At 47.7% G+C, this 23,793-nt stretch overlaps 1 protein-coding gene and 1 long non-coding RNA gene across 2 annotated transcripts in view; one reads left to right on the top strand and one right to left on the bottom strand.

Moving 5' to 3' along the window:
• The window catches only part of LOC129386681 (uncharacterized), a 107,510-nt gene that overhangs the window by 41,417 nt on the left and 42,300 nt on the right, over window positions 1-23,793 (top strand). Inside the window, exon 2 of the long non-coding RNA XR_008613979.2 lies at window positions 11,024-11,130. This is a non-coding gene — a long non-coding RNA (uncharacterized lncRNA). The remainder of the gene's footprint in view (window positions 1-11,023; window positions 11,131-23,793) is intronic.
• LOC140217067 (uncharacterized) lies at window positions 1,450-9,681 on the bottom strand. The gene is made up of 2 exons (XM_072287487.1): window positions 9,571-9,681; window positions 1,450-2,730 (listed from the first exon to the last, which is right to left on the bottom strand). The coding sequence occupies exons 1-2, from the start codon at window positions 9,679-9,681 to the stop codon at window positions 1,450-1,452; spliced, it is 1,392 nt and encodes a 463-aa protein (XP_072143588.1).

Consider the following 23,793-nt stretch of genomic DNA (forward strand, 5'->3'; position numbering starts at 1 on the left):
GGTCAATCGCATTCTTAACCTCCTCTACTGTTATGGGCAATTCTAATACCTCCTTAATGTTGGCGTCAATGACATGAAGTCTTTTTTAAATCTATCAGTGTGAACTTGGCTACGAGAAAACAATACTTTGTAATATTCCAAAAAACAACTTGCTATTGTTTCTTTGTTGGTAGACAGTAACCCAATATGTTCTATTTCTGTTATTGCATTTTGGGAAGCATATTTCTTTTCGACTCCCAAGGCACGTTTTGTCGGCATTTCTCCTGTGCACCATTTATCAGCTCTGGCTCGAATCAATGCTCCATTGTATCGCTCTTGGTCTATCAGCTCAAGTTTTTGCTTTATGCTTTTTATGTCTTCTAAGAAATAACCGGGTTGTATACTTTCAGCTTCCAATAATTGCTTCAGATTCAATCTAAGACGGGACTCGAGTTCTTTTTTCGCGTGACTTAAAACACTGGCCCTTTCAAGTGCTTTCAATTTAATTGTTTGCTTACAAACTTCCCATTTATGTCCCCAACTATCTAAGTTTTGAGTTGTTTTATCTATAGCCTTGAGAAACTGCTCACAAAACTCGTCGTCTTTCAGCAAGTTTGCATTAAACTTCCAAAGATCCCAGGAAATTTCTTTGCTATTTGCTTTTTCCTTTCCAACACAGAAAGAAACCAAACAATGATCACTAATGCAGCAGGTGTGACTCGATAATCTTGACACGACTGAATTAGTTCGGCCGACACGTACACTCTGTCAAGTCTAGCATGGCTCGCACCCTGAAAGTGGGTAAAAGTGACCGCTTTTCCACCGCAAAGACATTCACCCACGTCTTCTAGATTAAATTCTGCAATCAAGTCTTTCAAAACAGCAGTACTTGCATCATTGTGTTCCCCACTGGTTTTGTCACGTTCCGTACAGACACAATTGAAATCTCCCGCCAGTATTAGTCTACGCTCGCATTTCAAGTACGTCTCCATTTCTTCAAAAAAAAGGCTTTCGCTCTTGAGCCTGAGTTGGTGCATAAAGACAAATTACTCGCCAATTTTCTGTTGACAGGGAAAAGTCAGATACAATGAAACGGCCTGACTCACAGGTAGTCACCGACTGCACTACAGCACCAAGACTCTGCCGAATTAACAAAATGCACCCCGAAGACCTCCCCACCGCATGGGCAACACACACGTTATAGCGTCTCTTGAAAGGACGCACCATACGCTCTGTCTGATCCTCTCTCTCTACTTTGGTCTCCTGAATGGCTACAATATCAAAATCGTGCTCCGTTACGAGGCGGCAAAGTTGGTTTTGCCGCCTCTTGGCACTAAGGCCTCGGACGTTAAGTGTTCCAATATTTATCGACCTCTCTAAGGACTCCATATTGGCGAGTGACACCAGACCGAGCCTACGGCGCTCCCCTCACAGACCTTGCCTTGTAGCAACACACAGTCCAGTCGACGCTCAGGGCGTCGACTTGCCGCCGCCGCGTGTAAGCGACGCCGACCGCTGATGGCTGGTGGCCACCCGAGGCTTTTTGGTTCCAGGCTCGGTCCCACGCTTCTCCGTTGCTCGTAGCCGGCTGTCTTGAGAAGCCGTGCTTGCTTTGCTGAGTCGGCGCTTCGTAGGTGTTGTCTCGGCGTCCATTGCAGCCTCATCCGTCGAATCACTGTTTTCGAGCGTCGCAACGACCTCGCTTACTGCGGTCTTGAGTTCAGCTGTTTTCTCACCACTCCCGGACGCACTTAGTGGCAGCTGCTTTCCTAAAGAGTGGGTTTCAGAAGGGCGCTCTGCCGAACCTTCTTCGTACTTTCCTGTCGAAGCGTCTTCCAGAGTGGCGTCTGCTGCCCGAGCGTCGGCAGCCTTGTTCTCTTGCGAACCTGCTGAGCTGGTGGACGCCGCCACCGCGGCCGCGTCGTTGATAGACGCCACCATCCCAGCCACGGTCTCCGCTTCCTCTTCGTCCATGAGCATCTCGCTCCGGTCTGCTTCACCGCCTACGCTTGCAACTCTGGCGTACGAGCGAGTACAATTAGCCTGCTCATGCCCGAACGCTCGGCAGGCAGCACACCTGGGCACTCGGCATTCACGTCGTATGTGTCCAGTGTTGTGACAACGAAGGCATAACGGGGCACGTCCAGGCACAACCACTAGCGCAGTGCCGCTACCCAGGCGCATTTGATGTGGGATGCGGTCTGGTGTGACACCATCGCGCAGCAGAAGACGAACTAGACGAGTCGTTGACTCGGCGCCCTCAAAGTCCTCGGCCTTCCACCGATCACTGATGACCTCCTTTATCTCGCCATACTCTCGGAAGGCTCGTCGAATGGTCTCAGAGGTGACGTCTAACGCGACCCAATGTAGCTTAATCCTGAGTTCTTGCCTCGCTGGATCAATGACGAGGCATGGCCGGTTCTTCACCAGTAGTGGTCCGGCGTCTAGCAGCGTCTGCTTTGCTTCATCTGTCTTCATGTTCAGCAGCCACACGTGCGACATTTGGTAGGCACCAATTCCACCTACTTGCTGAATTACTCCAGCATCCTTCAAGGGCTTCCGGAAGTCGTCGATTCTATAAGGCCGTCCAGTGACGTCGCAGTGCAATACAACTGCGCGCCTTTGTCCTTCACCTGTTGGTAACGGAGGCAAGATGACACGGTAATCCTTGGGCAACGCAGAACACGGGGTACCACGGCCAACGTCGGCCGCTTTCGCAGCTCTCGAGGAGCCCTCCACTCTGCGTCCGTACTGCACGGCGTCCAGAAGCAGAAACCACTGAGCAACGAGTTGGATGCTTCAAAGCGGTACAAAAGCGCCTCTAGTGAACGCGGTGTTGCCTTAGAAACGAGCTGTTTCTAAGGCTCAGGCGTGCGTCGCTTGCTCAGGCGCACATTTCGTTGTCGCGCCGAACGCTGCGTTGCTCGACGCTCACCGCGTCCGATGCGGGGCGCGTAGTCGCTGCGCCGTAGCCCATTGTCTTACACCCCTTGGCGGGTCGACGGGAACGCTCTCGCGTTCCACTCTTGAAGGCGAAGCTTAAGCGTCCTCCAATTTTTTTTTCTTCTCTCTGGCCGATTAGGCATTCTCCTATTGGCTGCTTGACGCCCCGTGGTCTTTCCTAATTGGTTTGCTTTTCTTATTTTAGTTGTTTTTCTTGCGCCGCGCGTTCACGTGCCGGACGCTCTTCGGCCTTGTCTCCAGCACGGAATTTCCCTCAGCGCGCGCACTCCTTGTCGTCTGCTCCTGACCGTCGCGATCACCGCACCATGTCGCGCACCACACATCACAGCAATGCACAAAAAGAGAATAGCACCCAAACACTTGCGCGTAGCCCGCGTTCACGTAGTGAAACACCACTAACTTTTCTATCTACTAACCATGTATGTTGGAAGTGCGGGCCTCGGGAGAACAAATCACTGCTATCTTCTAGCTCTCCTCATCCAAAACTCGTCAAACGTAGCATTGCCAACATGTACCTGCTGAATGTTTTAAAGAAGTCCTGTCCATGCCGACCACATGAGAGCTTTCTCAAACTGATTGATCATTTAAAGGAGGCAGCCTACCCAGTGCATGTTCTTTTTTCTGTAGCAAAAAACATTCTGAATAACTCACAATTTCGACAACCTTACGAGGAGTAGCCTCGAGAAAAAGAAATGATAGCCGTGAAACCATACCATGCACATCCCGTGTCGAATATCTTGAACAAGATCGCTAACCGAGCTGATAACCGTGGCAGGGAATACCACCTAAGGGTGGTCTTGCCTGCCATGTTAAACCTTTCTAGGCTCCACAGAATACTTGTCCCTGCAAAGCATCGGCTCGCGTCGTAAACCATCAAAGCAAGTGCGTCAAGTGTCAGGTGGGAGGGTTGTATGACCTGTGTCGTGCGGTAGGCAGTACGTGGGACAAACTGAGCAATGTTTAAATTTTCGGCTGAGACAGCATCCCAACAAAGTTAAATATGGCAGAGTGTGTCACTTGGCAATTCATTGTCGTGATCGCAAGTGCACGCCAAATTTTCGCGCATGCTCTGTGGTTGCCAGAAGCCATGATAAATGGGTAAGATTATTAATTGAAGCAAAAAGAATCACTGAAGCAGGTATTGTTGCGTGAGCGTAGAATCGGTGTCATTATCGCCAAAAGAGCTGCTTTACATCAACGCGATTGCACACTGATGAACAGTGACAGCGCTCTGTTGGCCAGTTTCTCGGAATAAATTTCGTTGGAAGTGGCGCCTTGTGTGTGTATCTCTTTTGTGCCCTCATCTATGTAGCTTTCACCTCAGAGTATGCCTAGGCCCCTCGGCCTAATTGGCACTGCTTCATCTGGCGTCCGCGACTGTTACGGTTCGGTGCCGAATTGACGCAGATCTATTTTCAGCAGCCGCGCGACACTCGGAAAGCCAAAAAACCGCCCCGCAAAGCAAGTGTACGAAAGCTGTCCACGGCCGCTACCTATGCGACACACGTACGGCGACCTCTCGTACTTGATGCCGGTCGTAGACGCATATCGTTGTCTTGTACCTCCGAGCAACCCGTTTCAAGACTAGGTGAGGGTTTATACAGCGGACGTGAAAGCTTTATGAACCGCTTGCATGCATAAGCGCGAATGGCGGATAAACAAAAAAAAAAAGGGGGGGGGGGCGGAGGGACATGTTGCGGTCTTGCCGTGACTCTCCAGATTTCGTAATCTTTGACGGGCGGTAAATCATGCGTTGAACTGAGAATGAAATTGCGCGTACGGCCACTGCCGAATACCGTCGGCACCAGCAACGTGCAGAGCGGCAATTGAGTCGCATGATGTGCGGTCATTTTGTCTGTCGCGCCTTACGATTTCACCTTACGATAACCCGCTGCCAGTAAAGTTGGCACGGCCTTTCTGCATTTCGGAGAAAAACTGGAAAGCAAAACATTGCATGCAATAAATAAAATATTGCCGCAAAACACACGTCCAGTATTAAGCTGAGAGCCTCATTGGTACTCAAGACAAATGAACGTCAATAATTCATTAGTTTCAGAGGAAAGAAACATTTTATGGTGTTCAACAGAAATTGTATTGAGAAAAAGATTTTAGAACTTCATGTACTAGAACTGAGCTGTAACCAGTGATGATATAGATAGCCCGCACGTGAATTCAAGGGCGCAGCTTTTCATCGTGCTGGGTCACAAACATGGAGCCTATGATGAGGTCAGTGTAAGCCCTCTATACTGAATTGGTGTTCCCTTTGGTAAGAGTACACCGTACTGCATTTATTGATTTCGATGTACCTAAGTTATTAATAGCTTTCTACATTCTTGTTGTGCAATGCTATAGGAGACGCCAGAGCATGTGCAGCACTGTGTTTTCTTGCCCAAAATTTGTAGGCATTAAGCATCGTGATAAATATTTTGATATTTCAAGTGATATTCGGAATATTTTTCTTGATTCGATTTGATATTTGACTCAAAGTGTATTATTCGGTATTCACACAACCCTACTAAGTTTTCTTCAACTGCGAAACTTTGGTCAAGCAAAGCTGCATTGGTGTTACAGCGAAGTTATATATGGCTAACCGATTCCTTCGTCCGTCCGTCCATCTCTCGGTCGGCCGCCTGTACGCCGAAAACTCCTCCGTCGCAACCCTATCCGCGTGCGCGAAAGAGAGAGAGAGAGGCGCGTGATTAGCCAACACCACCTACACAGCACAAGGCCTGTTTACTCCGATCCATGACGTCACGCTATCTGGCCCGAAATTTCCGTTCACAAGGCTGGCGTAACGGAAGCGGTAGGGCCAAAATCCCTGTGGCCTACTGGGGAGCATCCATATTAGATTCTACGGTAGCCGTCCCAGATAACATGACGTCATGGATCGGAGTGAAAATGCCTCGTGATGTCTAGGTGGCGTTGGATTAGTTGCGCCAGTAATGACGTCTTTGCTCTCCATCGTAACCGAGTACGCGTGCAGCAGTTTCTCTCCGGCTCCGAAATGGATAGACCATGCGTCATCGGCATTCATGAGGAGCTGGCAGCTTTCAATCAGCAACGCCGCGAGCAGAACCGGCAAGAAGCTCGTCTACGCCGTTCCGATGCTGCAGCCCGGGCACGAGAACAAGCTCGTGCAGCCGAGAGCAAGCAGCCTGCCAAGCCGTCGTTTAATGAACCGCCGTGATTAACCCAGTGACAAACACCGAGGCCGCACGTTTCAGCTTCCCTGGGTAACCAAGTGTACCAAGAGCTTGGGTGGTGATTTTAACGCGATAACGCTAAGGAGCCCGTGTCGCAGAAAATTGCCTCGGCAAAAAGAATGTCGAACCAAATTCCGAACCACGCATGCCCAACCACTTCTCTACCAGCAAAATTGCTCATGTCATTTCTCGAAATTTGGAGAACGGCAGCCCACAAACAAATGTAATGGAAAAAGAAACACCGAAAGCACATGTCCTTAATGTTAGCTCTTCTCAGAGTGGTATATTAAAAGTGCGAAACAATAACAGGAGATCGACCCACGCAAAGGCCGCATTTCTAAAAGAATGCTCGCCTTCGTGCATAGCATTCGCAGCCAGCATTTTCCGGTAAATGTTACGCTTACATAAGCTGCAGTTGTCGGTAAGCATGAAAAGCAGTAAGGGGTCGCGTTCCAGTCTTAACGGCGAAGCTTAAGCGTCCTCCAATTTTTTATATTTTTTTTGTAGGTGAATGCCAATTTTTCCCCCTCCTAAAACGTCATGTACCTTCCCGCTCTCCGAAGAAATGATTACTCACTTTGGTATTGGCCAAATATTAAATTGCTCCTCCTATAGACGAAGCATGTTTATCGCGAGGAAATAAATGTGAGGTGCAAGATTCAACACAGGGACGTAGTAAGGGACACGGACACGCCAATCATATTTATTGAGTGGCTGGGTATTACCAGAGTCCCATGTTTTTTCCTGGTCTCGAAACTGCCGCCTCAGTTTCATATAGAGCCAGCGCCCGCCGCTAGTGGCGTAACTGTGCATGAGAGGCCATGCAAACGCCGCTACCGCCGTGGTTGCGTGTGGCGGAGCCACGATATAATAGCGTTCTAAGCTTCCGCAAGTGCCACTTGCGGAAGCTTAGAACGCTAATTAGAACTTAGAACTAGAACGCTTAGAACTAATTTCTTTTAACATTGCACATGCATCAATAACTGCTTTAGCGTGTCTTCTGCCATGAAATGACCGCCTGGGGAAAAAAAGAACAGCGGCTTAAGACATGCATCTTGTAGTGCTCTGTGACAAAAAGAAAGAAATCTGAGATTTCACGAGCCAAAACCACGGTATGATTACGAAGCACGCCATAGTGGGGGACTCCAGATTTATTTTGGCCACCTGGAGTCTTAACGTGCACCTAAATCTAAATAAACGGGTGTTCTTGCATTTTTCCCCCATCGAAATGTGGCCGCCATGGCCGGGCCGTTTTAATTCAGGTTTCTTTCTCAGCTCCATTCGTTCCGCTTTTTAGGTTTTGCTTTTTAATCTTTACCTGAAATGAAACACCTCGCATTCGCTACAAAGCGCCAGTGGTGTCACTTGTAAACAGGGGCAAACATCAGGGCTCGGTGGCGCATAGCGCTAGGTTCTTCTCCGAGCACAGCTGTTCACTTTCTGTTAAACCGTGAGCAGTATCTTATCAGGAGATCAAAACAATTAAATCGTTATTACAAGGGCTCCTTCCGTAATAATGACTTCATTTAATGACAAAGAAAAACAAACTGATCTGCTTCGCACGCTTCAAATTTCTCGGCAAAGCGATGCCATTTCTGAACGAGATTTAGGCAGGACAAATGTAGGACAAACCTCAGAACTAAATGGCTTCGGTGCGGCTTTTAGTATAGAATGAAGACGAACGTGAAGTGTTAGGACCTGTGTAGTTGAAACTGTACTGTAATTAGGCAATTTTCTTAGCAAGCAGTCGTTTAGAAGCGTCAGTAAGCCTAGCACTTATTGACATTGCTCGTGGTTTCGACATATAAACGAAGAGACTAGGTATTTTGGTTCTTAATGCGCAACTATTCGCAAGCTGTTAAAATATTCTAAGAACTGGCCTTGATATTTCTGTGAGGGTCGGAAAATGAGGAAATATAGCTTTTAATAATAAAAAGAAATTAAACTTGTAGGTGCGTAAACATCATACAAGCGCGATAATTGATTTATTATGTACAATAAGCGACATGCAGACAACACAAACAGGCGTCTGGTCACGAACGCTCCCAAATTCACAATGCGCGAAGTTTAAAAGCATGGAACGGATATATTACCCATAAATAAAGACCATCAAAACATAGGAAATATGCATTTTGGCGCAGGAAACACCAGCAAACGAATGGCAATAAATAGAGAATGCATAGTCCATTGTGTCTATATACACAAAGCGTAAAGTATTAGCATTTCATAACCCGTGTCAAATCAACTCTTGGAATACTGACAGAAAATTTTGAAGTGGAGATAACGCGTGAGATCTATTTATGTGGGCTCACACATATCGTCTGTAATATATCAACGGCCAATCTATGGCGTAGAACATATTTAAAATCAATATTAAAATACGTGCGCGCAGCCAACCGCAATTCGCAGCACCTCGCGACATCGACATCAAGGAAGGAAGGATCGTAAATAACTGAGAAAACGCTACGTCACAAATGTCCGTTGGCTACCATGCTGCTTGCATGTGCTCTTCTCAGTTGTTGCTTGTACTGGGACGCTCTCTGTATCGCAGCAACTGCAGAATTAATCCGCAGTTTTTGTCGTGTCTGCAGATTTCCCGCACTATCAGCTTGACTGCGCTGCACTGATGACGCTCGAATATGCGAGCACAGCAGAATGCCTCATTTTTACTGCGTCGTTGACTTCTGCTCAACACATCAGTGTTGGGAACAGCGATGCATCGTTTTCCCCGCGATAGCCTTCACTGGCAGCAGTGGACACGCTACTATTAAATACCGTGCAGGCCACGGCAGTCGACACCGATTTATCGTGGCCGATGCTAGGGTCTTGAGGCTCGTCGTTGCTGTCACTGGCCGCAATATCCAAGTCGCTGTTTTCTAGAGCGCCGAATGGGAAGTGATTGGCCACGTCTAATACGGTGGCGACTCCCGTCTGCCGGAAATGGTCGCCGCTGGACAACGAAAACGACGACGACGATGGTGACGAGGACAACGCAAAGAACGTGCAGGCGTAGCACACGAACTATCAACACAAAGCTCGCTTGCCAGCGTGCGCGCTTGCGTGCGCATCAGAGCATACTTCAGAGGCTTTTTCGATCACGTGCCCAGCTGTGTTTACATTCCATTCTCTGGTCCATCTCTTTGCTCTCTGAAACCGAAACAGAGACTGGTCGCTATAAACAATACTCCAAATAATTACCTGTCGCGTTCATAAGTAACTGAGGTTTCGTTCCGGGATTACTGGGTCATCAGCTACTTGTTAAAGCAGAAAAAACAAGGTAGAAATTTTTGCGTCAGTACTTCTGTTAACGAACACAAGTAGCCACAGCACCAATACAGCAGTTTCATTATTCAGGGAATAAAATAAAATGGTGCTCTTCAATTGTACCCGACAACTAGCGTGGTAGTTCGCATGGGGGTCGCACTGTCGATGAGCGGGACCGAGGCTTGGCTTTTGTGAAATACGCTGGAAGGCCTTCCGAAATCCTTGTGCCCGCGTTAGGCTTCAGCGTCTGCTTTTCACGCTCCTGGGACATGGCGTCGCAGTTTATATTGAAATTGTAGGCAATGATGATGTCCGAGGCGTCTAAGTGTTTCGCGCACAAACGCGTATATTTATTCACATTCAAAGTTAAGACTACCACTTCCCTGCCGCGGTATAGCCCGCTTCCATTTCTGCGCTACTCCATGTCACTCGGTATACAAAGCATGTTTTCGGTCGTTCCCTTGTAGCCGGAACGGCACCCCGGCACGCAACACGTGTTCGGCATCGTCGTCCCACCCCGCCACTTCAGCTAAACAGTCATGAACTGGAAAAATAGCGCAGCACATGCGCTGAACGCACTATGGCAATAAAGTCGTCTCATACTGCGCAAGTGCTTCGGTACGCGAATGATGCCCTCTGACGCACAGTGGCGCCGCGGTGCGGCAGCTTTGAGCAGCGCATAAGCCTCTCCCATAGCGTGACCGCGGAGTTTCGTGACCAAAAAACACCGAAAGATTCTGGTATTACTGTGCGGATATTGCTGTTCTCTGCGTTTGCTCAGGAATTGGCGCAACTGAGGCTTTCCTGGGGTGGGGGGGGGGGGGGGGGTATATTGTGTCTGCTGCTGGAGTGCCGAATGGCTGGGGGCGCCTCTCTCCTTACGACTCGTACCCCAGCCCAGCCAATCAGAACTTCAGCAGCAGATGAAATGGACACGTCCACTAGGTGGAAAATTACAGAATACCCTCCTTGCAGCATGATTATTGGGGACAGTCTCATCTCGCGATGTCTTCCTGTAGGCGCTAATAAAGGTTGGTATTCTTTATATACGAATAGAAAGGAATATAGGGCAATTACGAATAGAACATCCTCCAATGGAATACAAATAAAATAGCAAGAACTACTGTATTCTTATTTCAAGTTGGAATATTCGCCCACTTTGAGGGATTCTTTATGAGAATAAATGAACCAACGTTTCACAGGCGCCAGACTGCCGCAGGGTCATTGGTTCTCTGCTTAACGTTGTCACTGTCAACTAGAGGTCGATGTTGGATGCAATATATTATTGTGCGACTAGGATAATTTTAATCGTCCATCGTGAGCAATGGGCACTACAACGAAAAGCAGGAGGAGTGCTGTGTGCGGCGATTTTTTGTGAGCCGCCGTTCGTTTGCGCGCTGCTCACAATGGATCACTTCAAACTTGTCCAGCTTCACCATTCTTGTAATCGTCATCGACGTTCTTCGTCCTTGCTCAAGATCAATTTAGTCCTTGAGTGCCCTCGTTTTCATTTTTTAATTTTATGGGTTGTACCAGCGTCCTTTATTAATTTACCCAATAATCTCTACTGAATACTTTAAAGTTATTAAAGGATTTTGCGTGTACTTTTTCAGACCCTGTTCAAGGCTCAGCAGTGTCCCTATCCAGGCAGCCATCCCTCATTGAGCCGCTGTGGTCGCTGACATGGGCGCCGGAGGAAAGCCCCTCCTCAAGCTGGCTGGTGTGTTCCATGGTTTCCTACTCATTACCATGATTACCACTGGCCTAATTATACTGCGAAGTGAAGGCTTACCACTATGCTTTTCACTTCCTATCTTGGATTAACCAACTTAGTTTTAATAGCCATCCTTTTCTTGCTCTCATTACTGCGTCTAACGAGATGCCGCTCTTAGGTGATTTCTTTTCCCATGCCTGTTCCGTGTGCTACATGCTTCGTCCGATTACAGTACTTCATGCCATTAATCGCATTTTCGCTTGTCTGTCTCCTGTTCAACACTATTTCTGTCTTCTAGATTTAGACCTTTTAGTTTCCTTCACCGTGCTCAGTCCGCTGTGCAGAGCTTTTTATTTTCTTTAAAATAAGGTTGTCTACACAGTTCTTTAGAGACAATGTCGCCGTTCGCAGCTTGGAACTTGCCCAAAACGAAGTGTCTCCATCAGAGCTTGTCATGTGTAAGAGGCACGTGGCGATAAAAAAAGGAAGAGGACGATGTGCGCGGATTCGTCCGAACGGCACGAGCCCTCGAGGAGCGTGACCCGAGCTGTAATTGGAAGAGAAGCGGCGCTGAGCTGGTATTATCGACGTGGCTTTGCGTCAAGAAGGTTGGAGCGTCAGCATCGTACTGGCGACGGGAGCCATGGAGCTTCGGGCAAGCCCGTCACGCTGGCGATCCAGGGTGTAGCCGTCGACCTCGACGACATTCGAGCGAGGCTCCTTGGAACTGCTGCAGCCTCTCACGGCGGTGCCCGACACTCCAGGAAGGATCCCCCTTTAGAGACAGACTAGCACGTACGAGAGTCTCCGGGGCGTCTCGTCGTCACTCGGAGAAGTAGCGGAGGAACCCGGCGTTGGGCGGGTTCCGCCGACAGGGAGGCCGGAGTGCCACATCACCGGCAGAGTTAGGGTCACCGACATACGAGACGGACGAGCTGGCCGGCCGATACCAAGGCAGCAAAGCTTGCGGAGTCCGCGGGAGCACCGACTATGACCAAGGGCTGACGCTACTCGCACTTGGAGAAACGTGCGACGACAAAACTTTGTAAGAGCATTCCTTTTTGTTAGCGCGGTGCCATAGGCCAGTGGTGCCGGACTTTCGCGTGGAACGCGCTAACGACTGACGTGACCGACAATAAGGACATGTTTAGTCATTGTTAAGTAGGCTGCTTAGGTGCTGGTGTCTCTTCATGGTGTTTTAGTTATGAGTTTTGTTTTGAGTTTTGAGTATGGGTAAATTAAAATCTGTTTGCTGTGCTGCCCTGCGTCTCCCGACTCGATCTCTCCCAACGTCCGTGACAGAGCTACAGGGTAAACTCACATAGCCATTTGAATTGTCGACTATTCCACTCCCGCGCAGAGATCTCCTAACCTCCTGGTTAGCTCAGAGGGTACAGCGATAGGTACGTCCTGGTGATCATTAGTGATTTCCTCGCGGACAAGTTTGAAGTGGGGGGTAGGTATTATTCTGCGGTCGCTTGTCTGGCAGTATTTGCAGGTTGGCGTCGGAAGCTCCGCCTTAAAAGCAGTTCCTCCGGGGCACCATTTCGTAGCAGGATGTTCTCGACGAAGTATTTCGCCACTTCGGCCCTGGTACATTTGGGCAGGGCTTTCGTTTCAGTGTAACGGGTAAGGTAGTAGACAGCCTCAACGATTCACTAATTCCCGGAAGTTTACGTCAGAAATAGCCCCAGCAAGTCTATTACAATCAGCTGGAATGGTCGGTCAACTGTCTCGATCAGTTGCTGCAATCCCGCTGGCCTTGTTGGTGACGTCGTCCGTCAGTGAGTCTCGTAATGTCTTGACGTATGGGGGCAATGTCGGCGGTCAGGCGCGGCCAGTAACTTGTGTCCTCGAAAACGTACGGGAGAATGTGAGGTGCCCAGCGGTCGCATCGTCGTGTAAGACGTGCAGAACCTGTGGATTCAGTGCTCACGGCGCAACCAAAACGCATTTGGTGCGAACTAGGGAGAAGTTCTTTACGGGGACGCCGATTTGCAAGGAGAATGAATACAATCGGCACCTACATACCCTATGGACAGCATCGGCGTTTGCTTCCTTGTAGTCGACGAGGCTTTTTAGATCCGGGTCTCTTCGTTGCTGTTTAGCGAAATCTTCTGCACTTGTCATTCCAAGGGAGGCGTCATCATCCTTGTTGTCTAGCTTCAGCCTGCCAATGGGACCGCCTTATGGGCCGTCGGCATCAGTGCTTCCGTCTGTATTTGTAAAGCTCGATGATGTCAAATACCTGCAGTCTGAGACTCCGTCGGGCGAGGCGTCCTGAAGGGTCCTTTAAATTTGCCAGCCAGTACAAGGCGTGGTGGTCGCTTACGACTTTGAAGGGCCTGCCGTATATGTAAGGGCGGAATTTTGCGGCAGCCCAAATGATTGCAAGGCATTCATTTTCCTCGTAGCATAAATGGCTTCTATTTTCGACAGCGACCGGCTAGCGTATAAGCTATGACCCTTTAAAGTCCGTCTATACTTTGGAATAGGACGGCGCCGAGGCCTACGCTACCATTGCGTCGGTGTGGATTTCGGTGGACAAGCATTGGTGGTGACTGCAGGCGTGGTTTAAGCTTTTGGATTGCTTTGGCTTGTGGTGTTTCCCATTTGAACTCGACGTCTCATTTCGTGAAGCTAGTCAGTGACTCAGAATTACGGGAAAATTCATTACAAAGCGCTTGTAATAGGTGTATAGACCGAAAAATTTGCGCACTCCCTTTTTTGTAGGCGGGATGCGGAAAGTTCGCGATGGGAGGTGTCTTCCGCGGATCGGGATGCACTCCAGACTTGCTGATAACGTGGCCTATGGAAACAGCAGCTATTAGTCCTCGAAACAGCACTTTTACGGTTTGAGGGTGAGTCCGCATCACCTGATTGCATCTAGTACTGTTCCAAGGTCCCTCAGGCTCTCGTTGAAAGAATGCTGAAAAAAGTACAGCGTCATCCAAGTCGACAAGATAGGTTGGCCCCTTCAAGCCAGCCAACATTGTGTTCATGACGCGTTGTAGCGTTGAAGGTACTGAGAAAAGCCCGAACGGCATCACATTGAACTCGACAAGGCCGTACGGCGTGATGAAGGCGGTCTTCTCTCGACCTCTCTCGTCGACATTGATTGGGAAGTATCCCGCCTCGAGGTCCGCCGACGACTAGTAACTTCTATAACCGAGCCGGTACAACGCATGGTAAATCTGTGGCTGGAGGTGTGCGTCCTTCGTCACTTTCTAACGGGGTGATAACCAAAGCAACAAACGCAGGGTGCCATCCTTCCTTTTGGACTAAATAACAGGAAACGTCCATGTGCTATTCGACGGCTGGATGATTTCCTCGTGCATGCAGCGGTTTGCCGACTCTTTGCTTCATGGCGTGTCGCTCTCTTGTCGGAACTTGGTACGGGCTTCGACGGAGTGGTAGGGTGGGTTTCTCGGTTCTTATGCGGTGCTTAGCAAGGGCTATTTGTCGTATCCTTGATGTTGACGAGAAGCAGTTCTTGTATTGCTGGACGAGACTTTTCCGTTGCTTGTCTTTATTCAATTCATTTTTATTTCACCATACAGATGGTCGGAGCTCTTGGGCAAAAAACAGTGCGAAACAGCTTGACCGGGCCCAAGAGACCACGTCAAGGTAGAGCAGGGTGGCGATGTAAATATCAGTAAAAAACAAAATTAAACAAAATTGAAGTGTTGAAAAAAAATAAGGTCATGCAGCTAATACAGAAGACATAGATACGACGTCAGTAGCCGACATGGCATTAGGTGTTCAGCATCCACACTGTTTGAAATTTCAACAAGGTTACACGTAGTCTAATGTAACTGATACATTAAACCATTTCATACATAAGTAAAACTAAGAAAGACAAGTAGTTCAACAAAAAGCAAAAACAATCCAAGAAATTACAACAATTGTACAGTGAACAGCGGATATAAAAAGCACATAAAGTTCAATAAACATTTCAATACATAGGTATTCAAGGCAGTGTTGAGTGCTTTTGCCAATATGTGTTAAGAAATTGCTGTTTAAACTGGTTTAACGTAGGCCTAGTATGAAATGTGGACGTATTTAACACTGAAGGGAGATTATATCTTAGTGACTGAGGTATATAATTAGTTCTAAAGGGAGGAGCACACCATTTGTCAGTATTTCTTGCGGAAACAATATGTTCGTGTCGTTCCAGTGATTCGGTTGCGGTTAATAAGTCAAGAAAGAGGCTTTTCGAAGAATGAGGCGCATGTAAAATTCGAAAGTTGTGCAAAGTTGTCACGGGAATGACATTATACGTCGCGAACAAGGGACTCGTGTCAGAGAGGTGCGCGTGATTTCCAATGTACCGGTTGATTTTTTATTTTTTTTTTGCACTGTAAGGATTTTATTGTTGTTAGGTTTGGTTCTGTGCCCCAGACAAGATGGCACCAGTTTATATGGGAGGCAAACAATGCTTGATATAGGTTTAACTTTATTTGCGTCGTACGAAACGTTCGGCAGCGAGATGCGACTGTAGAAACTTTTTGCATATGTTTCCAACATACAAGTCCCACTTGAGGTTACTATTAAATGTAACTCGAAGCATTTTATGTGATTCTAGAAATTCAATATTCTGGTCTTCATAGGTTATGTCATGATTTAATTGAAATGTTTTATTTTTTGCCCTGAAAACAATTATTTTAGTTTTAGATGCACTAAGTTTCAGGCCGTTTAAGTGCGTCCACGAGGATACCTTCTCAAGAAAATCTTCACATTACTTCCCTTATGTATCTGCGTCAGGACCTGGCATAAGTATGGAACAATCGTCAGTGGATGTGATAAATTACACTGATCTGTCGTTGGGTACAATATGATTTATAAAAACACTAAACAAAACAGGGCTTAAGAGGCTTCCTTGTGGTACTCCATTTTTGACCGGTAGAAAGCTCGATTGGCGACTTCCGAAGCATACCATCTGAGTTCCGTTGATTTAAGTACGACTTAATCAATTCTTGGGGCTTTCCACGAATTCCGCACTGGGATAGTTTACTTTTAAGAATAGTATGCCTTAAACAACCAAATCCTTTCGTGAAATCCAGAAAAAGGACAGAGGTAACGTAATTGAGATCACTATTGTCTAGTACAAATTGTTACATTGTTAGGAGAGCAGTTTCGGTCGATCTTCGGGATATAGAGCCTTGTAAGCCGTCGCTGAACAGATGCTTTGTTGAAAAATACAATATTACAAAATCGTAATACGAGAAAACATGAGTTTCTTCTAGTCCTTTTGTGCAGATTGGGATGATGCTCATTGACTTGTAATTAGTAGCCGTATTTCTATCACCAACTTTGTAAATGGCAAACTCTGGAGCGCTTCATTTTGTCTGGAAAGACGTCCGTTTCGAATATCTGGTTATAAATGTGCACTAGCACAGGCAGAAGGAAGACTAACACATGTTTTATCGACTTGATTTATGCGGCTCGTAGTCTAACGCAGCACTGTAATTTAGGTCACTGAATGTTCTGTGCACTTCTGTTTCGTCGGTGAGTTCCATAAGAAAAACTGTTAGTGGGGCTGAAGACTATATCTCGTTGTGGCGGAACGGGATTTGTTGTTGCGCCTATGTTGACAAAATATTCAATGAAGTAATCAGCAAGCGATTCGTTGATGAGTTCGTGACCGTGGACAATCATCTTATCAGGGTGAAAGTTTAGGCTGTTGCGGCACAGGACTTTATTTAGTACTTTCCAGGCTACTTTAGGCTGTTTGCTTGCTACATGTGCAAATATTTGATGATAATATGCGAGCTTAGCCCGTTTCAGTTCAACGTTGAGTTTATTCCGGCTCTTTTTAAATGCTTGAAGTGACGTAGGTGTATACGTGCGCAAAAACGAATGATATAGCTGGTTTCTATGCTGTATCATTTTAACCTGGTATCACGTTTTCCACGGCTTTCAAATTTTTTTTTATGGCTTGCCTGTTTCAAACGGGAAGTGCTTGAGTATGCACGTGCGAAAATTTTGATGACAGCAGTATACGCCTGAATCACAATTGCCTTTTCGATAATAAAAGACCAGTCAAAAGTACTTATTTCACTTTTAAAGGATTGCATAGCATTAGTTCTTATGGAGTGAAAGGAAAGCGATTCTCAGAAAGCCGTGTTTTTCTTATTTCTGACTCTGGAATGAAACAAGAACACAGGGCAATGATCACTTACATCAGATGCAATTGTACCTGCATGGTGAACAGTGGTTTCAATATTCGTAATGATTAAACTTAAAAACAAAAATAAAACAACACTAAAAACGACTCCCGAACTTCGTAGCAGCGATAATACTACAACAAAGGGTAAGGAGCACACAGGGCACTGACTTGCGGTAAAGACTAGAAGGGTGTTCAGGCGTTGTTCTCAGGCGTTGTCGCGGCTACCAAGTGCGTTCGACAGGCTGATGGTAGTCTCTTATACACGTGCGATGTGTGCGATGGAAGCGCCAACTAAAGGGACCACAGGGTTTTATGCCCACACCGCCAGGTGAGGAGAGGTCCGGTGCGCCGCTTGTGCTGGTGCGTACGACGAGAAGTCACCGTTGCAGGCACATGCGCTGAGCTGATAACCCGTGCGTTGGTGTAGCTGCGCAGGCGGCAATCTGCAGCAAAGAGTAGAAGGGGGTTCAGGCGTTATTCTCGGGCGCTCTTGCTGCTACCAAGTGCGAACCAAGTATGTCTAGGGAGACTTGTATTAATATCGAAAGCTGATTTGGAAACTGCTGCTGTCGAGGTATTTGTCCCGAGAGGACAAATGCATTACTGATTGGAATAAGTTCCTCTATTTATGTGATCTTCATGCCTTTGTTCAGGCGCTTACACTCCTGGCTGAAGTTCGTCCTCATTATTTGCGCGTTTACTCCATGTAACTGAACGATACCTCTTGCGGCACGAATTTAACGCTGCAGTAGCAGCTGTTGGTCGTTCTCGATGATAGCATCCATGTGTTCGGCTGCTTCTGCGCCAAAGGAAATCAATGTGCTCGCTCGAGGCGGAATAATGACTTGATCCGCAAGCAAACTCCAGGCGTGGTGACTCAAATTGCTATCCGGCGGTATCGATTGGACTACAGTCTCGACTTGCACTACAGGTCGATGTTTGCGGCGTGTTGGCTCGGGAAATCCATGCCAAAAATTACGTCTTGTGAGCACTGTTGTAGGATGACGACGGTCGCAGGACACCTCCACTCATGAGTGGTAATGTTGCTGTGACGATTCCAGCTTTTGCAATTAGGTGTCCTCCAGCTATGCGGACGTTGAGCCCGTCCCATGCTAATGACTTTCTTAAACTTTGCGATGAAGGGTCCACTGATGATGGAATGGTTGGCTCCTGCGTTTACAAGGGCGTCAAATTTGTGGGCGTCAACGAGCGCGTCTAGCTCGGTGGTTCGTCTTGCATTGTGGTTAGGTCGTGGCGTCGATTCACGGCTGCAACGCGTTGTCCCGTTGTTACGTCTCGTCGTCAAGTCTTGCTCGATGATGTTTTCGTTGCTTGGAGTATTCGTCTGGTTGGTGGTGTGTCGTAGCTGCTTCTTCAAGATGATTATTGCAGAGTCGTCGTCGGCGGAGTATCTTTGGCATTTCTACTAACAGCCACCATACCTGCATCAGTAAGATCTTGATGAGGGCTAGTTGGTTCATACTTAGAACTGGGGGTTAAACAGCGCGAAAAAGACGAGGACACAAGGGAACAAATACCACAGACAAGCGTACCTGCATCGGTTGCTGTTTTTAGTTTTCTGGAGAAAGACTAAGAGAGTGGCCACCGGTTGGGCTAGTGTAAGGCTGGCGTGGTGGTAACAGGTAGCGGGCTCGTGACGGTAAACAAGAAGGTCGCCAAGGTCTCCACTTCGTGGCGGCAACGTAGTCGGCGATCTTACGAGGTCTTTCGCCAAGCGGGGGACGGGGCGCATTGACGGCTAACCCAGTCCCATTTCATGGTATGGGTACCGGCGGTAGACATGGTCCACTTCTCCACAGAGTTAGGATGGTCGGGGGCACGCCAAAAGTCCGTCTTCCTTGGGACGTTGCGTGGGCTCACAGGCTGGCAAACTGGCGGCGGGGGCTGGCAGCGGAATAGTAGCATTATCGGCCCGTGGCGTGAGCACGGAGGAAGAAGGCGAACTTGATGGCGGTCGATGGAGACGTAGGACATCGCTTCAGGCTGGGGTTATGGTGATGTGGGAACTTCCGCTGAAGTTCTTCCTTGACTATGTTACTGATCGAGGCCACCTCAGGCTGTGATCTACAGAACAACGTCTGCAGCTCTTACCTTATGATCGCTCCGATTATCTGGCGCAAGTCGCTGGTGCCATGCGCTATAACTTTGGCGTAGTTTATTGTCAGCGAACGATGGTTTTATTGCCTGATGCGCATATACATGTTCTACTATGATTGTTATGGCTTCCGAAAGAAGCTCGGTGATGGTCTTAGGCAGGTTGCGTATGAGCCGGATGAAGAGCTCTTCATTCACACTCCGCATCGAGAACCGAACTTTCCTTCCTTAACATATGTCGGGGTCGGCGTGGCGGAACAGATGAGCCATTTCTTCGGTGAATAACGCCATATTCTTGTTCGGTAGTTGTACACAGGTTTCCAAAAGAACTTCGCTCTTTTTCTTGTATACGACACTCGTGAAGGCCTTCAAGAAGTTCTTACGAAATAGGTCCCACGTCCCTAGGTTGGAATCTCTGTTCTCGAACCAGGTCCGAGCAGCCTCGTCCAAAGAAAAGTAGACATGGCGAAACTTGTCCATGCCGCTCTTGTCCTTAAACGTCGGGGTCCTGTCTTACGCCTCTAGGCATCTTTCAGGGTTTTCAAGTGATGATCCACTGAAAGTCGTCGGCTCCCTGGGCTGTTTCAAACGACAGCTGCAGGAGAAGCGGAATCTGTTCACTTGTCCACGATCACCCTGGTTGTCTCAGGTAGAAGTCTGTGCTACGGGGCCACGTTTTGAAGCCCACAGCTAGTTAGATGGTCCAAGGCGACGTTAGTGTTGTCCTCCGGGCGTGAACTTCTGGGCGTCTGATACATGAACGCAAAAGCACCTCCACCAGATGTCATGTTGTAGTGACGGCAAAGAAGAGTAGCACAACGGAAGTAAGGGAAAAAAAATTATGGGGTTTTACGTGCCAAAACCACTTTCTGATTATGACGCACGCCGTAGTGGAGGACTCAGGAAATTTCGACCACCTGCGGTTCTTTAACGTGCACATAAATCTAAGTACACGAGTGTTTTCGCATTTCGCCCCCATCGAAATGCGGCCGCCGTTGCCGGGATTCGATCCCGCGACCTCGTGCTTAGCAGCCCAACACCATAGCCACTGAGCAACCAGGGCGTGTGTAAGTAAGGGAAACAATAATGTTTATTGGGCAAACTTGAGTCCAGCAAAACCCGTAAAACTCGGCATATTGATAGCGGCAAGCGCAATCGTGGCAACCGCATCAGTGGATCGGACGTATCGGGTATTTATACATGGTTCATTGACCCTTCCAGTGAAATCGCTGGTGCTTGCGTAAATAATAGATTGTACAGGGTTGTCCTTCATGAAAAGGGCCACACGAGCGCGTGGTGAGTGCGTGGCCATAGAATAAAGAACCAACTTTAGAGAAGAGAAACTGTACCTTCCATAGTGGTACGAAAATAAGAAGCGGCAGCGCATGGAACTTACCGGGGGTCCCGACAGATGGCGCTGCTTAAACAGTAAGCGGAAATGTAATTTTTTTAGCGCAATATCCAATATGACCGCTTTTTATCTCTGGTGTACGCTGGGTACGCGCTGCGCTCGCCCTGCTGGCTTTGCTGCATGTCTCACCTGCGGCGCTCTAATTTCCAGGAAACTAAAGAGGCTCTACTGACGCCCATACAAACAAGCCATAAGTAATGAACAGGACGTGTGAATTTATAGGCAGAAGAAAAGCAGTGCACCTTCTCGTAAAAGAGTAGAAATAAAATTTGCATGTCGAGTTGGGCTCAATATATTAACGCGAGCTCGTCAACTCGCCAGTTTCGTCGTCGCACATGGCGGTCTGGTAACAAGCCACAATCAGCAGTGCAAGTAAATTCGGCAATGCCCCACCTGTTTGCTTCGACAGTCATCGTGACTTTCACTGCGAAGCAAGCGGTTGATGCCGCCATCTGCTGCCGCAGCCAACACAGCGACATGGAGTACGGCATTATAGCGTTACCTCCTTTCCAACCTGCACGCTTCTTTTTATTCTTTCGCGTGCCGCTAATGTGTAACTCACACTTGGTGCATCACATTCTCAATATGGGCATCACCATTTTGCCGCCACTTTTGCAGGCGTTTCCACCCATGTGTATATCAGCTTCATACACTTCGGACTATGTAATCACGTGTGTCACACCACATCACGGCTGATGAAGGCCCAGAAGCATAATTTGACCACTGCTGCAGGAGGAAAGGACGAACGGGGAGCACCAATTGCGGCGCGTGTAAATTGGGAGACGTTGTCGCTATGTGGACTGCAGGAGCAGATGGTTACCTCGAGAGACTGTTGCCCAATGCCACATGTCGCCACATCCAAGAAACTTAACACGGCGTCCATGATCAAATGAGACTCGGCATTCACTCACCCCATAAGGTTCAGACAGTGCACTGTACATTGGGTAAGATCCACATGACAACAGTGAGCATTCACGCACTAAGGGTCGCTTATAGCACATTCAGCTATCCGGCACAGTGCTTGCCTTTGTCGCACATAGCGGTCTAGCAACGAGTGACAACCAGCGGCACAAGAAGATTGGACAGTGTCCCACCTGTTTGCATCGACAGTCGCTGTAAGTTACATTGCGAATCAATTGGATGATGCACGCATTTGCTGCCACAGCCAAGAAAGCAACATGAGCTACCTGGCATTTTACCTTTACCTCCTTTCCAACCGGCACGTTTCTTTTTGTTCTTTTTGTGGCCGCTAACGTGTCGCTCACACTTGGTGCCCCACCTCAATATGGACACGGTCTGTTTTCTGGGAATCATCATTTTGCAGCCGCTTTTGCAGGCCTCTCCACCCATCTGGATATCAACTTCATACGCTTCAGACAATGTAAGCACATATGCTAGTCTCCATTCACGCCAAATCGCAGCCGAGGAAGGCCACAGGAAACATTTGCACACGGCTGCAGCAGAAAAGGACGAACAGGCGGCACTAATTATGGCACATCTAAACAGGGAATTTATGTCGCTGTGCGGACTGCGAGAGCCGGTGCTTGCCTCGAGAGACTATTTCCCATTGCAACGCACCAGGCTCCCACATACGAGAAAACTAACACAGTGACGAGTACCAAGTCGGACAGCAGCGAAACCAGATTCTGCAATCAATCACTTCAACGTAGCTTGCGCAAAAACACAGGCTGTCGAGCAAGAATATCAATCCTGAACGAGACTAGGAATTAAATATGGGAATGAGAAGGCTTCCATTCAAGAAAGAAGCCACTGTACCTTGCAAGCACTGAAAGCCAAAAACATTAAGAAAAGGTGACAGTGACTGTCACAAGAAGTCAACAAACACTGACACCAAGGACAACATAGGGGAAATTAATTGTACTTATTAAATGAAATAAAGAAACGATAAATTAATGGAAATGAAACCAGATGAAAAAACAACTTGCCGCAGGGGGGGAACGGTCCCAGAACCTTCGCATTAAGCGTGCTATGCTCTACCAATTGAGCTACCGCGGCGCCGTTTCCCCGTCCACTTTCTTAGATATTTATGTTTCCTCGTAGAACCCTGGGAGTGTTATCCAGCGCCTCCACTCACAGACCTTGGCAGCGGACGTGGAACATCCTTTCTGCCACAGGCATCACGAGAATGTCATCTTTTTGGGTGAAGGCAACCGATCAATAAACCCACGCACGCTACCTGAAGACATCAATGTCGCCGGATTCGAGACCCTCGTCATGTAATAAACGAGAAGAAAGGGGGTTACCCGAGAGGCTCGATTTTTTGTTAATCGTATCATAAGAAGCCAACAAACAATGACACCAAGGACAACATAGGGGAAAATACTTGTGCTTAATATAGGAAATAAAAAAACAATAAATTATTGGTAATGAAAGTGGATGAAAAAACAACTTGCCGCAGGTGGAGAACGATCCCACAACCTTCGCATTTCGCGTGCCTGGTATTAAGTAGGAGCAAAGAATCGGTTGACCTTAAATGTTTGGATGAGGAAGAGGAATGATCTCTAACCAGAATTTCGAATGAATGAGCTTGCATTCATTGAATATATATATATATATATATATATATATATATGTATGTATATATATATATATATATATAAACTTGGCCCAAATGGAATTTGACGAGGCCCGGATGCTCAATGAGGATGAGCAAGCTGACGGAACTCTTTTGGCCAGCGTCGTCTGTGCTTGTTCACAGGTTGCAGGTACTTGTGAAGACAGAATTTTTGGTGTTGAGGTACCTGGATGACTCGGTCAATATCCATACTGATTAATGATGACTGAGGCTCTTTTCACTCTTGACATAGTCGCCCGTAGACTTATCTCGTCCAAATACTCCTGGAATGGGTTCTATGTTCGTGGTGTAAAGCCTTGCGAATTCGGCTCCAGCCCCTTCCTGTTGGTGTAGGTGGGTGCTCCTATGATGACCAAGATGTGCTTGGCACAGACTCTC

This window comes from Dermacentor andersoni, chromosome 4 (genome assembly GCF_023375885.2).
Source record: "Dermacentor andersoni chromosome 4, qqDerAnde1_hic_scaffold, whole genome shotgun sequence".
NCBI classification, from domain to species: domain Eukaryota; kingdom Metazoa; phylum Arthropoda; class Arachnida; order Ixodida; family Ixodidae; genus Dermacentor; species Dermacentor andersoni.

Bases quoted from the DNA above. Each gene is read 5' to 3' on its own strand.
- LOC140217067 (XM_072287487.1), bottom strand. From the start codon at position 9,681: ATGTCCCAGGAGCGTGAAAAGCAGACGCTGAAGCCTAACGCGGGCACA. The intron at 2,731-9,570 runs GTGCGACCCCCA...GACGCCGTGCAG, and splicing joins CTCGGTCCCGCTCATCGACA to TACGGACGCAGAGTGGAGGG.